This window comes from Brugia malayi, assembly GCF_000002995.4.
Source record: "Brugia malayi strain FR3 genome assembly, contig: Bm_v4_ChrX_scaffold_001, whole genome shotgun sequence".
NCBI lineage: Eukaryota > Metazoa > Nematoda > Chromadorea > Rhabditida > Onchocercidae > Brugia > Brugia malayi.
In genome coordinates this window covers 21,396,224-21,411,791 of record NW_025062479.1, presented here as the reverse complement: position 1 = coordinate 21,411,791, position 15,568 = coordinate 21,396,224, and the positions used below count along the sequence as shown (strand labels likewise).

General features: G+C 35.6%; 1 protein-coding gene across 6 annotated transcripts; it reads right to left on the bottom strand.

The window, feature by feature from the left end:
- Positions 1 to 2,838: 2,838 nt before the first annotated feature.
- On the bottom strand, positions 2,839 to 14,011 carry Bm4523 (Bromodomain containing protein; the record flags this gene model as incomplete). 6 transcript variants are annotated; one of them, XM_043075643.1, is made up of 21 exons in its annotated part: positions 2,839 to 2,925; positions 3,293 to 3,436; positions 3,625 to 3,764; positions 4,104 to 4,268; positions 4,721 to 4,823; positions 5,009 to 5,094; positions 6,777 to 6,905; positions 7,006 to 7,104; positions 7,181 to 7,331; positions 7,593 to 8,274; positions 8,408 to 8,739; positions 8,827 to 8,956; positions 9,151 to 9,260; positions 9,518 to 9,730; positions 9,904 to 10,064; positions 10,150 to 10,234; positions 10,384 to 10,503; positions 10,551 to 10,670; positions 13,205 to 13,300; positions 13,434 to 13,604; positions 13,742 to 14,011. In XM_043075643.1, 21 exons carry the CDS (start codon positions 14,009 to 14,011, stop codon positions 2,839 to 2,841), a joined length of 3,594 nt encoding a protein of 1,197 aa, XP_042931577.1. The 6 variants fall into 6 exon arrangements, with proteins under 6 accessions (XP_042931577.1, XP_042931579.1, XP_042931578.1 ...); XM_043075645.1 differs by lacking the exon at positions 10,384 to 10,503; XM_043075644.1 differs by lacking the exon at positions 10,551 to 10,670.
- Positions 14,012 to 15,568: the final 1,557 nt, after the last annotated feature.

The window sequence follows — 15,568 nt, the reverse complement described above, 5'->3', positions numbered from 1 at the left end:
TACTGGCGTTGTTTTGATATGTTCCGTTTCAGGATAGCATTAATATACTATTTTTGCCATCAAAAAGCTGAACAGGAAATAATAAATACCGAAAATGGATAAGGAGTTCAATAACAAGAACGAATTCTAAGGGTAAAATAATAATAACAATAATAAATTTCAATAAACACCAATCTATCTAACGATCTAGGCAGTCAACTAGATATAAACCCAGTCCATATTGATTTCAACAATGAAGAAACTTTTTTTTTTTTTTTTTTTTTAATAATACTGAAGGAAAAGGGACAAAATGAGAGAATGCCTGACCGGAGATACAGAGAGAGAAAGAGAGGGAAAGAGATAGGTAGATAGAGAGGAAAGAGGGAAAACAAAAACCAGTAGTTCAAACGAAGATAGCTTCGCCTTAATAGTTTTAATTAAATATACGTTTCCAACCATACAAATTCAGTACGAACAAATAAATGACTAAAGAATATGCTAGTATTTATCATATCATTGATAACATAGACTGAGAAATAATTTAAATCATGTAAATACCTCTACGTATTCGGCTTCAATTATAAGCGGTAGCAAATCATTACTTACTGAAGTGAATAATATATAAATCAGATGATGCGATTAACTTATCAAGAAACACTTTCATCAAATACGTTGCTTTCTGACCAACACAAACAAGAAACAAGTCATTTCTTCACTGAAACCCGTTTACATTTTATGCAATCCAATTTTATCGTTCGTTCATCGATCTACATTTTTTGACCAACATTTTTGATTCCTCCTTTTTGAATATATAAGGAATTTAACGGACATAGCTTCTCGAGAGTTTTCCAGTCCTTAACCTATGTCATAAACTGATACCTCATGTCTAGCCACAATATAAATAATAGTACCTAATGTTCAAAAAGAGAATTCCAGCTTTTAGTATTAGAATATTGAAATGAGGTGATTTGTAACCGATAGTTAGAAGACAGATTTACTTAATAGCTGAATTGTTTTTTTTTTTTTTTTTTTTTTGCCATTTATCGATATTATTTGTAGCTCATGAATAATTTGCTACTTCATTTTTTTTTTTTTTTGAAAAATATATGTAAGACAAAGGATAGGCATTAACATTTTCTTTCTGCTTAATACTATTATTTTCCTTTTTTAATAAAAAAGAACATGGTGAGCAAAAATATATACGAAAAACAAAGACGATAGGAAGAGAAAAATAAAATAACATGTTATAATTCCAAAAAAAAAAAAACATATAGAGAACCGCGTAACATTTGAAATCTTTCGAGAAAAGAAAAAAAAAAAAAAAACAAGCAAACAAGTAAATTATCCAGAAATGTTACTCTTCACATTACATGGAATAATTTGTCGTCAAAACGCCAAAACAGTGGATAGCTTCATTTATGAGAGTGAGATGAAATGATAGCTGCCAATAATAACACCTTTTCACAGAAATAAAAACATAAAAACTACGCAGTCAGTAGCGTAATAAAAATTTGGTGCTATTTTATTGTACCCTACGTAGAGAAATTTGTTTTCTGTTTCCTGTTTAACTGAATTTCAATTTCACAGATATACAGATAATTCCCCCAATAAAATACATGCAAGAAATCCTGTTTAATAGTATTCTAAAGATATCACCATATTATTTGAAAGTAAATCCTCCTACAGAAAGAAATTTGTAACGAAACAAGGTTTACAGTTAATAATAGATCGGTGCACGCCATTTCATATTAACAACAGCAACAAGAAAATTTAGCCACCTTCAGAAAAATCAGAACAGCTAACCGTTAATGAAATACTTGGAATACCGCGCACTAAAAGTATCAAATTCGTTCGATTTTCATTAAATAATAACCAAATGATTCGATATCACTTGCTTCCTTTGCCTACTTTCGTCTACGTTCACTTAGAAAAGACAATGATTTACACCAACTGCCATTTCACTACTCTAACCAACTGTTTGGTCTTTTAATACCCATACATGCACGATAATCCGGAACAGCAGTCGACTCACGTTATGCATGATTATTACAATGATTTCCTAAAGTTCTCAGCCAATAACAACCTTCAGGAATAAGTGGCTAACGACACAAAATTCGAATTATCTAGGAATTACTAGAAAGAAAGAAAGAAAGAAAAAAAAAAAAAAAACAACATCCTGTCGAAACCCATCAACAAACATCTCCTTACAAAAGGCAAATAAGCACATGACAAACGCGCATGTGCTTGAAAATGAAGACAAATGGACCTCTGCTGGTGGTACTACTGTATAGCATTAAAACAATGTCAGGCATGTAAATAAAACTAAAAATCCTTAGACAAGTTCAAACTATACATATCACTGTACAAAAAAAGAACTATTGTTCGTCCACTTATGTACCACGCAAAAAGAATGATTGGATGGTCAATAATTCCAAAACTGGAGAAATGCATGTCCTCTTGCAACCAAAATGAGATTCAAATTACAAAGCATTTCCATCCCACAAATTCAAAACTCAACAAACCAAAAAACAGCCATTTCATGTGCTATGGAATTTCATTATCAAAGATTCAATAACAGTGATTTTGTGTTGTGGGTTTCAGAAACTCTTACATTTACAAACATCATTTTCAGATAATTTCAAAGAAAGGAAAGGAAAAGACTAATCTATCCAAATCAACAAGAACGCAGAAAACTGCTCCCTTTCCTTCCTTCTCACACCATCAAGTCCAACATCAATTTCAAATATACTGATAAGGTTCTATGATATAAAAAAATAAACAATATCAATAAAATACAAAGTATTACCATTGAAAGTGAAGTAAATGTGAACACTAAAATACATTTAAGAAAAATAGCTTCTAGAAATTAGCTTCGAAATTGAGCATTAAATCCATCTGACTCGTGACATCGCCACCTGTACTCATCGCTTCACGACGTCGTCTTTCCTGCAATTCAGTTGCTTTTCTGCAGATTGCATTTTTTTGCTTTTGCTCCTGATTATAATTTTTAATTTCAACATGATATTTTCACTAAGGAACAAAGTGATAAATTGAAATCAAAGTTTTCAAAGTTTTATGAGCAACAGCATAAAATTATTTTAAAATGATTATCAATAATCTAAATTTCGATGAGAAATTTGAGATGCTAATCAAGAAACAAATTACACTTGAGAGGTGATGATAAACGATATTCAAAAAAAACTTTTTTGTAATATTATCATTTTAGCAATATTTCCAAAGCTTAACTTACTAAAAATAATCTTAACAAATTATTTCTATCACTAAATTCAACAAAATAAACTGCAGATCTAACCTGCTCTTTCTGACGCAAAAGCTCATTCTGCCTTCTCTGCTCCAGCTCAGCAGTTTCGGCTGCAGCCTGATCCTTAGCACGCTCCCTTTCTTCCTGTTCTTTCAAACGGCGTCTTCGTTCTTCCTCCACTCTCAACTGCTTACGCTTTAATTTAAAAAAGTGAAATCATTATAAAGTACCATTTCACACCAAGTAATTTGCTACATAAATTTCCAACATTAACACCATGGATACAACACAACATACCAGCTTTCATCGGCACTACCACTCAAAATATTCTTCCAATGACAGATGCTGGAATATTACTTGCAATTAAGTAACACAAGGACAACCTTTTCTTCCTTTTCTCTGGCATGCTTCCGAAACAATTCAAACTGCGTTGACGTTTGCATATTCAGACTACCACTCTGGCTTTTCTTCGCCAAACTGTCCCACCCAGCTAATTTTTTTACACCAGTTTTGTCCTCCATTTCTAAAAAAAAAAACTAGTTACAAATGGATATCTTCCCAAACTTATTCGCATAGGACAAACAAGATTTGCTTAATATTCTTGTTCAGGTCACTTATTCGATATTTTTTTTGAAACAACTCTAAGATTCAAGGAAAGAAGAGAATTACTGATCTACAGCTGTTTAGATTACAATATACAGCAAAATCATACTGGAGTCACTGTGATAGAAGCACAGAAGATAGAAATACAAACCGTCTAATGCCAACCGCCTGACCAAACTTACTAGTTACTAGTTTTATCCGTTAAAGTGTCAGAAGATTGCTTTGCACAATGACTTATCACTTATAGTTTCTAACCAACCATTTTGCTTCGCCGGTAATAACTGATCAAGTATTGATCCTCCGGAAATCTGTGATTGCGTCTGCTGTAGCTGTGAGGCAACGGATATTGCACTACTCGAATTTACATTAATAAGCTGATCTTCTGCTACTGGTAAAGTACCACTACCACTATCCTTCTGCTCTTCTGCAAAACCAAATGAATATTCTTATATGATACTGGAGAAAACCAAGTATTACCAGATATCATTCACGAAATCACAGACTGCTTCTGAATATAAGTTTGAATTTGCTTGAACAATTCCTTCTGAACATAAAATAAAGAGAGAGAGAAAGAGTGGGAATTACTATAATTAGATATGAGTTATATTTTTCTTTACTGTTTTGTTTAACTTTTTACTCTTCAAAAAAACTTCGCAATACTATGGAATTAAGAGTTAACGAAAAAAAAAAGAGTTACATCATTACTTGCCAAACGGTAGCCAATCCCATAAAAACTTCGTGCAGAAATTACTAAATATTAGTACTGATTTAAATTTTCTAGTCGTAAGAAAGAATTCATGCATCTATCAAATACAAAACCAAGTGTCTAATGCACGACCCTTTCTATATATTTAAATCCATATAAGCTGAAATTACCTTTAACATTCCCCATCTGAAAATGATTTGCAGGATGCTGCAGCACAGAACCAAGTTGCTGTTGCTGACTGTTTGTAGATGGTACAGCTGACGACGTTTCCTTCTTCAAACAACCACTTTTTAATTCAAATCACGAATTCTTTAATCTAACGCAACTCCTCAGTCATACTTCTAGCAGTTCAAAAAGAGTATGGCTGATCAATGCTACTCAGAATCGAATCCACCGCGGACAAAACCTGAACTTTTCTATTTCGCTGATATTAAACCATATATGGGACAGAACTTCACCTTTTCTGTTGAATGGTCAACATCTTGTGACTTTTCAGCACCAACATGCTGTCCCTGATGCTCCGCTTTTGCATTACCTGTGGTCTCTGAAACAATAACCGAGAGCCTTATTTTATGCTGTGCTAGAGAGCTCAATAATGAATAAATTATACAACTCAAACAAAATCCCCTGAATCAAGGACAGTTAATTTCACCTTCACATACAAAACTCTCGCTTTCATAAGATTGGTGATTGACGCCTACCTTTTCTTTATATATTGCATAGCAGTAGTATAAATAAGACTTATTTTTATCGTTGAAGAATGAATGATAAATATGGTGCTATGGAATCGAGCTAGACAAAACAATAATAATCCGTGCACAATAAAAAAACAAAAAGTAGTAAGTAATTCATCATCAATAATGATAAGATCGATGTACTGTGAAATGAGAATCATATTACCAATCAATTAATTATTGGCATCTTAAACAGAAATAACGCTGAATTCAGGAAAACAACGAGAAAAGAAAAAATGCACCATCACAGCATTACCACTAAAATCTTAAAAGAAATAAGCCTTGAAAGAGAAACTGGTAATAATTTCATCGATTTCATGAATCAAAAACAATAGATAAACCCCAATTATTAGTAGGGCAATGAGAATAAGAAACATCGCAATTAAAACCAAATTCGATTACTTCCGCATTCCTTTTCTGCAAAAATTAGAGCAAGTCTAGGATTAAAAGATTAAAGGCCAACAAAAAAAATTTGGGAAACGAAAAAGCCAAGAGAAAATTTTTGCACATCACGAAAGAAGTAGAGGAAACAACTGTCTACAAGAAAACGTGAAATAATAATCTCCGGATAGTGTTTCATTTCTCATTTGTTTTCCTGTTTTTTAAATTTCAAAGGTATATCAGATACAACAAATAAACCCTTTCCGGAAGTGCAATTCCACTTCAGGTTTCAACACAATGATTTCCTTTTTTTTCAAAACAGGCACACTATCCCCGCCATATACTAAGTATGAATAGTCGTCCTAACAAGTGATGTGCAAAAAAAAGAGAAAAAAAGAAGGAAAAAAAAAAGACATTCAGGAAAAAAAGGGTGGTCAGGAAAAAATTTAAAAAATTGGCTGCCATTGTCTACCGAAAATAATGAAAGCAAATCGTTCCGCTCTGGAAATCACTGAGATGTGTAAGAAAAGCGATAGAATCACAAATGATTTTTTGTCCTTAATTATTTCGCCTCGATTTAGCTTATACAAAATAACTTCTAAAACTGATTCTTTAAGAAAATGATACTGACTTTCCCTATTAACAAGCGTCAACCACCGTTTATAGCGAGAGATTTGCATGCGACTGTGTTGCCTGTTGTAGATATTGCACTTACGGGCACAACCTTACATGGATAAATAATAGCATCACATATTCTCGACAACCAAACTTTCGCCATTTAAATAAATCAAAAGAGCACCTCCTCTAATTAGAAACAACAAACTTTAAATTATATGTAATAGGAATCAACAATAAAGAATTAATAACATCGGTGGTTATTATTGGTTTATGCTGGCGCATTCTGGAATAATGATTCAAAAAATGAAAATGCCTCAACTAGGCAACTAAATTACAACAAAATACTAATGAGGTAAGTAAACGAAATAAGTCTGTAAAACAAGATCAAGTAAACAAGAGGGACAAACAAAAATGAAAAAAAAAAAAAAAAAAAAAAAAAAAAAGCTGAAGTGGGTTTTAAACCTCAGGTCACATTGTCAAATAACACTCTAACCTGATTCACTATCTGAGGAATCCGAAGATGACGAATCCGATGATGAGTCATCTTCACTCGATGAGGATTCTGAGGACGACGGTTCACCTTTACCCGTTGTTGTCGGTTCTGCTCGTGCACCATTTTGTGCTGGAATGAAAATTAAATGTTTTGCTTGGTGAAAAATGGGAGAAACAAACTCTTGAAATATATGTTCAGAATCTTAGACCAACCAACAGAAACGACCAACCTACAGTCACTGGTGTTGCAGTAATCACTCCACCCAAGCCTTTGATTTTTTCCTCCAGTTCACGTTTCTTAATTTCAACTTCTTTCTGCGATTTCGGTGCTGCAATGATGAAAATATTAGTATTAGAATCTTAATTGTAAATCTACAACAGATATACTAGGAATCTGAAACATACTATACGGTTTCCTCGGTTTTTTCTTCAAGCACGCCGCAACAAATGCTTCTAATTCGCGCAATGTAGTAGCCTTAAGAGTCTCGAAATCAATTTCAATTTCTTCAGGATTGAAACCCGGAAGTTGCTCTCTTGATTCAATAATACTGACAACCTGAAAAAACAACAAATCTGAACCTGAACATTCAATAACAGTTCATATTTTCCAGAATATAAATATACATTCCTGTCATGGCACAATATTTCTATACAGACTGTAACTACAGCAAAACATGATCTCTGAATTTCACAAACTTTTTCAAGAATCCAAAAATGAAGGATTTCTGCATGGGAGACAGAATAACAATCCAGAAAAATCGGGTATACTGCAACCACAAATCCAATATCTCAAATAAGCAATTTACAAGAAACTTACACTGCTAAGCTTATCACCAGGCAGCTTATTAATATCCAGAGAAAGTTGCCTCTTTTCGTCATAACTCATTGGCTCTGCAGTGCGCTCATCTTCCGAATCGAAGTCATAATCTTCACGCACCCTTCTGGATCCAGATTGCCGCGGTGGGGCGTCTGATACCGTCGTGCCTGACAGTGCCGCATCTGTCTTTGGCTTGTTTTTAGAGCCGGGCTGCCGACCACGCTTCCGCGCTACTGATGCTGGCACACTTTGTTCCGGAGGTTTCTGAGGTGTTCCCTGAGGTGGAACCGCTGTCGCTGAACGTACACCTGGGCTAGACACATGTACTGAATTTTGGACTTGTCGTTGATGGACAGAAGCTTTACTCAAAGGTGAATTCACTTCATGCTTCAGCTCTCGATCCTGCGGTGATATCTCTGCAGTAACATTATTCGTACGCAGTCCTGTAGGTAATCCAGAGGGTTGTTGTTGATAAGTCCTGGCAGGACGACCCGGTTTTTTACGTGACACAGGAATAGCACCACTGCTGGCTGGATATGCAGTAGATGGTTTCAACATCGGAGTTGGGCTACTGGCAATGAACGAAAACTGTGTTGAAACCAAAGACTGAAGAGTGCCTACAGTGGCCGCAGAAAGAACTGGGACGGGTAGATGATTTGCTTGAGCCTCCCTTCGTTTCAGCCTAAAACGGATCAAAATCAACAAAATAAATTTTTGACATTTGTATATTTACACTTCCATTAAACTACTCTCTTCCATCTCTGTTATATGACCTAATACAAAATATGGAGACACAGAGAAAATCAAAAGCAAACCTCAACGACAGAATTTCCTGAGAATGACGCTGAAGCTCAGATATTTTTTCCTGACATTTGGCAGTTTCAGTTTGCAGAGCAAGTAAAATGAGATCAATATGTTCATCACTGTCGATAACACCTGAGGAAACATCCAGTGGCACAAGAGGAAGACCAGAAACCACTGATTCATCCTTGACTATTGCAGAAGCTGATGTAACCGCATGAGCTGATGGTACGACGTGACTTACTGGTGCAGGAATTGCTGTTGCTACCACTTGCACAGCCGTTGTTCCTTCATCAACTGTTAATGGCTCCTCAGGCATTTGGCGCCATTTATCCTCGAAATACTTCTGAAAATCCTCTATTTCACATCAAAAAAAAAAAAAAAAAAAAAAACTTTGGTATTTTTGAGATATAAAAATTTTAATTCAAGTAACCTGAAGAGCTCGACCATGTTGATGGATAGGGTCTGATGTGGGATTGTACTTGTAGCAGTTCTCGCAGACCAAGATAACATCAGCCCGCAGCTCTTCTGGTGTGGCATACTGCTTAGCATCCAACTTCCTCCTTAAATCTATCGCTTTATCTAAGAATATTAGGAATTTAAAGCATTGATCTACTGCTTACGATATTTAAATCCCACATAGACCCAACCGGTTATATTGCACATAACATATCTTAAAATTACACCAAAGACGAAATAGCAAATAAATTGACAGCCAACAACATTACATTTTAAATGAAAGTTGACAACCCATTACCTAATCGTCCCCAAATCCATTGGATTCTTCACTATATCATAGTAATCTTCCAATTTCAAACCCTCGACGTCCACCGGCTCGAGAAATGGCCAAGTAAACGACTTACACTTCTAAATACACACTAATTTTATGCAATAAAGAATATACAAAGAAATGTCAAACTCAGTCCAAAGAACTAAAAAATCGCAATTGAAAAAAACGCACTAGAATTTGATCATTAGCATTATTTATAAACATCTTATTCCTTTAGTTCAAATTCATAGAATCAATGATACGCAGTAAACAATATATTTTTTCCCCAACAGCTGTAGACAAAACTCTTTGAAAATATCTCTGCACCTCCAACAACACAGTTACTGTTGTTTACCTTCGTAAACAATTCGTTGACGAGTCGCTGACAAAATTTCATCTGTTCAGTTTGTTTTCCTTTAAAACGTGGCTTCAACTGATTATAATCAATAAAGTAATTTGGTTTTTTGGGTGGTCGGCCAGATTCTCGACGAGTTGCAATTTTTGCACTTATAACATCATCACCAAATGACGTTGTTGTATCTGCTTTCCGTTTGACGCCTTTCTGAACCTAAAATTAGTTAATATACAATTTGAGAAGCCTTCCTTCGCACTGTCAAAAATAAACATTAAATATCCTTACTAGCTACAAAAAATTATCGAGAGAAATTGCAGTTGATATCGTTCAGATCAAAACAAAAGTTTTACGAAACGAAGAATAGAGAAATTTTCAAAGCAAAAAACCTTCGAAGGAAGAACAGGCTGAACAGGCGCTTGCGATGATGTTGGATGAACATCGTCTACAGTAGATGCAGTAGCATGAACAGCTCCATTTGCTGCAGCATCCAAAATAGATGAACTGTCGGCAGCTCCACGCTGTACAGATACAGACGATTCGCGGCTTCCTGGAATTGAAATTTACAAACCATTAACTACGAAAAAAATATGATTTGAAATTACCAAATCGTAAAACTGCATGAAAACAATCACCTCCTTTAACGACTGCAATACGACCGGTTGATTTCTTCGATTTGCCAGCAGCTCGCTTAGCTGTTGGACGCGGTATTTCCACTTCCTAAAATAAAGAGCTCATAGATATTAAGGCAACACAACGAAAAAACATCAGAGAAAAAAAAAAAAAAAAAAAAAAAAAAAAGAAAGAAAAACATTCACAAACCTGTGGAATACTGCACGTATCGCACAGTGTGAAAGTTTCAAAAATACCTGAGACGGCAGTAGTTTCATTTTTTCCCTGTACAAATTTTCGACATTCTTGCACATAAGTGATACATCGTCCTCATTTTGGTTGAATTTGTAGCAGTTGGAAAAAATGGACTCAAAATCCTGAAAGCTACCAAAACAGATGTACTGAATAATTTAAAAAGCCTTACTTCCGGGGGCATCGCTGCGAGTTTGCTGAGAATGTACTGTTCCAGGTTCTTCGCCATCATATAAACCCCGTACTCAGGAGGGTTGTACGTGTAGCAATTGTTGAACATTGTCATAACGTCCTGAACAAAGAGAACCGCGCTTAGCTGCTAGCTATTTCAAGCTTTAAAGTGGCAACAGTTTTTGCATAAAAAATATTTTAAGCTGCAACAATTGCCATCCACTCCCAAGCAAACACAACAAACTATACAAAATAGATTGCATGTATTCCTAAAGACATACATGGTTTTTTTCTTAATAATTTGTGGTTCAAAAAGAAACCCAAGAAGTATTTGTACGCTTAAAATATCTTACTTCTAGGGATTGTTACCACCAAGCATTTACAAAAAACGAACCCATAAAAGAATCCACCAATACGTATCACGAAAAAATGGAAAATTTAGTCAGGATTGAAATTTGAAAGGCCGAAAATATTCCATTCTGCGGTCAAATCTCACTATTAATTTTCTGGCTCATATATTCGATAATTTCTTACACAAATATATGAAAGTCGTGACCAATGTTGGCAAAATTCCCCTAATTCTGTTTCTAATGCCATCTCTTTTCCACCCCAATGTTTGGTCAACCCTCACCGAATTACTATCATAATTTAAATTTACCGTCGGGACAATTCTGAGAACTGAATATAACAAACATTGGAATAGAATGCATTTTTCGATTAACATTTGCTACCAGAGAAATACCTAGACTTTCACATTTAGCAGGAAGTCATATATTGCAAGGAAAATACAAAAAGTTCCAGAATCGCAAAATCTGTTATGAAAGAAAGTGGCCTAGACCTCTCTGCTTCCACTCCTTATTCCATATCCCCTTCGCAAGTCCAGTAAGGGTGCAAATCTAAGAGCACAATAAAAATTTCACCAAATAATATTTCATGAAGAAACTGAATACTGTCTTATCGCCAGTGTCGGTGGTTTTCCATACCTAGGGTCCCAACTTACAAAACAAACAAACAAAACCATGCATGTTCGGCAGTTGGTAGCATATATTTAGTGCAACTATTAAAACTACAGAGACTAAAGTGCCTTCGATATTACCGTGATGGCATGCAAAATTCGATCATTCTATAACTGTTTATGAACTCCCATGATTCTAATTGACACACTGATTACGAACAGCGGTTTTTCTTATTCACGAATGGTAATTTTCAAATCATATTCAGTCAAAAATAAGAGTGAACAAAAAAAAAAAAAAAAAAAAAAAAAAAAAAACGCAACCCTGTTTCATTAACTTAAAGTTAGACAACTCGGTACTACTTTTAACTCGAAATCAAAAACTATATAACACTGCTCATCCAATCAAGCCTCCAACATCCGAGCTATTAAAAAATTCAAAATATGTCATTACACAGTCAGATGCATATATTCCAGTGGAAGTGGCTCTCTCCGTGAAAGTCCATATGCATTCCTAGTCTCTTCCCTTTCCAGAATTATACAGTTCTGATTCCCAATAAAATATAAACTATATTTTCAAAGATATACCACAGCATATGTTCAACCCATACAGCAAGCCAGAGCTATTACAGCTCATACCAAAAAGTGTAACATTAACACAACAGCATGTTTAGTGCTCCAAAAAAAACATAAAAACACGAAATATAAGAAATGCAGTTAAAAATATTAGCCAAAAGTGAGACAACAAAGCTCCCTCACTCCTCCTACCCGGTAAAACTTTAGAAGATGAGGAAGTGATACGATTTTTTGTAAACGAAAAACTTTACTCTCGTACCTAGTCGGGAATTTGCAACCATATTTTCCTTCTTATATCAAAAACCACTACGTCTAGCATAAAACAGTCCACAAAAGAAGAAACTCGATTTTTTCACGTAATTAATGTTTTGAACAGAAAATAACCCAGCCTTTTTTTCTCCAACTTAAGAAAAAAAAAAAAAATAATAAACAAACACACACAAAAACACAGCTCACTTTTAAAAACACCAAAAATTTAGGAGTGAACGGAAATGAAGCAGCCCAAAACGTGGTTGATTCAAATGAAATTAATGCCACATAATCCTCGTTTTATTCTTTCGTTTTCAACCGAATCAATTATGAAATATGCTCGCGTTGCGATGTTCTCTTTGCAAATGACTTTTAAACAGCGCCCATCAAAATCAAAGGGGCACTAATCAAAGGAAACTTGAAACAAAAAAAGTGATACAGAAATACTTCCCGCTTGTAATGGTTAAACAAAACAATCATCAAAAAGACAATGACAAAAACTCAACCGATTAAGTAGAAAAAACTGATTAAACTGCAAAGATAAAGAAGCGACTTCTTCACTCTTCGGAATACGACAATTTGCTTTTAGAAAATGCAGAACTGAGGCAGAACATCTTCCCAAATTCATCTTTTCCTAGATACTTTTGTAAAGCGGGAAATATTTCTTGATTTAAATCGATGAGAAGGGAAACAAATAGTTGTGTGCACACAACAACCCATTCCATTTTTGTAACCAATTTTATGACACCCGCCCATTTTCCTAATAATATGTAGAAGAGAAAAAACAGAGAGAAAACCATAGAAACATTATTTTAGCAGACCGAACAGTATGCATCCGCACGCACCGTTTCCAGCTCAAAAAACAACGGCCTACTTACTTGCATGCAATCTTTTGCCGAGTAGTAGTAACAATTGCGCAAGCGCTTTTCGATAGTGTTCATATCCATTGGACGCTTGATCACCTTATGATAATCCTTAAAAAATCCAGAGTTATCGTTAGTCCTTAGCGTGTCAAAGATTTGGATCCACCCAGCTCATAGTTTGAAAAGAAGCCATGAGAAAATGAATTAGCTCAAAAATTTACTCACACTGAAAAAAATAACGTACCGGTAATCCCAGACGTACAGCATCTACAGGTTTCATAAATGGCCAGGCGTGTTTATGACGCATCGCTGGTTTTAAAACTTCCTTCAACATGAATTCAAGTTGATTCGTATGCCGTGTAGGTTTACCTGGCGGTGGTATTACACGCGGCTGTACCACCCCATTAATTGCTTCCTAGAACATTTTGGGAATACTTAACAATTAAGTAAAACTAACATGATTCAAATGATGCATGCAAAACTAATCAACCGTATCACCGTTTAATTAAATCGCGTGTGTGCAAGACAAGCACATTAAGTTAAATGATGAACCTGCCGTGGCGACTCCCAGCCATTTATTGATGGCACAGCTGTACCAACATCGGTAGCACTGTCGTCATTATCTCCATCATCAACATGCTGTTCTGAAGAGGCATCTTCTCCATTTTGCGATCCCTCAATTTGAATGTTTTCCGTGTCTACTGACGCTTTCTCATCCGATACAGATGGGTTTTCTGAGACCCCAAGGGTGCTGCCGCTAGTTGTTACTGGCTCATTACTGCTATTGTTCGCATTTGAAGTTGAAGCAGCAGAAAGAGACATTTCTGAAAGTTTCGAAAGTTAAAATGAAATCAACACAACAACATCGTTTATAGCGAAAAAAATAAAAGTGCACAAATCGAAACCCACCCATCCCACCTATTTTCTGATTCCAGATCTCCTGTTTTCAATGATGACCAAACAAACCTATGAAGTTTTTGTGCCCTAAAGTATTACCAACACGCGTAAGTCTTCTGCAAAAGTCTTCTGCAAGTAATGCGTTACACCACGACCTCACACCGAGCTAAACTTATTACTAATATTCTACTCACCACATTCAAGATGACATAAATGCACGAAAACCACACTGGGATTTGATTTTCAGTAAAACGCACTACAGCCACCACACGATGCTTCACGTTACGAAGAGTGGGTTACAGGACTTTTTTCCTCCGCAATCCCGAAGTTCAAGCATGTTATTGAAGAACCATGATATGATTTTACGCATACAGCAAACGAGAAAAAAAAATGGTGGTGGAGAGATTTCGCACATGATTCCCAAAAAAGTCAGTCCGAAACATGCACGTCACGTGAAACGTGCAACAAATTCTACGCACGCATTATCTTCCCAGCAAAATTATGTTATATCGATCGACCTGCAATGCTACCCACACGTCAACGCGGACGCGCACGCAGCATTCATCTCTTTCGCTTTCGCGACGCATTTGCCTGCAGTACATAAGAGTACGCCAAAAAGGTGCATGGGCAGACTAACAGAGAACAAACAAAATAATGAACAACAGAGATGCACAGAAAGAGTCAATCTTTGTTACACTGCTAGCGCACTACGCATGCACTCTACTTTAGGCGAAATGGCGCGTCTGTTGCAAACAACACAAGCGGGCGACCGATCGATCGATATCTGGCAGTTTTGGGGACCGTCTCGTAAAATAATATGCTAATAAAATAGACACAAAGGAGGAACAGTTTCACTTATCATTATGCTTCATAAATTTTTATTTTCAGTAAAAAAAAAAGCGTACAAATGCAACAAAAATAATGTCAGTTGTTAGTTTGTGATAAATTTTATTATAATATAATTTAACATATATTAGCCAAATAGGAATCAACAATCACATCAGTATAAGACATAACGTATAATTCACGTAAATGATCAACATAAACCACGTCAAAATTGTATCACATTCGTGATGAACCTTACGCAAAAATGCGTGAATGACAAATGAAAAGATAAGTGCGCACAGAGCACAGAGCAGCCGACCTAACCAAGCGACCAAACTGACAATGACTAACCCAACCGCCCAGCTCGTCAACCTCATATCACTCTAATCTGATTGGCTGTTGCCATAACAACTGAACAATACTCAGTTTTGTTATAAGCAAAAGTAGCAACAGACTACTGTATTGCGCTTCTTTCTTTTTTGATTTATATGAAATGTTTTTGTTTGGGCGGGCAATAACAGTAATGGTACCGCGGTAAAGCGGGGTAAACAGTTCTAATTGTTGGTATTTCCGGCAGCATATCTTATACAATGATGTTTCATTTGTGAAATTTAAAGAATAGAAAAGACATTAACTTGAACTGAGCTATAATATTTC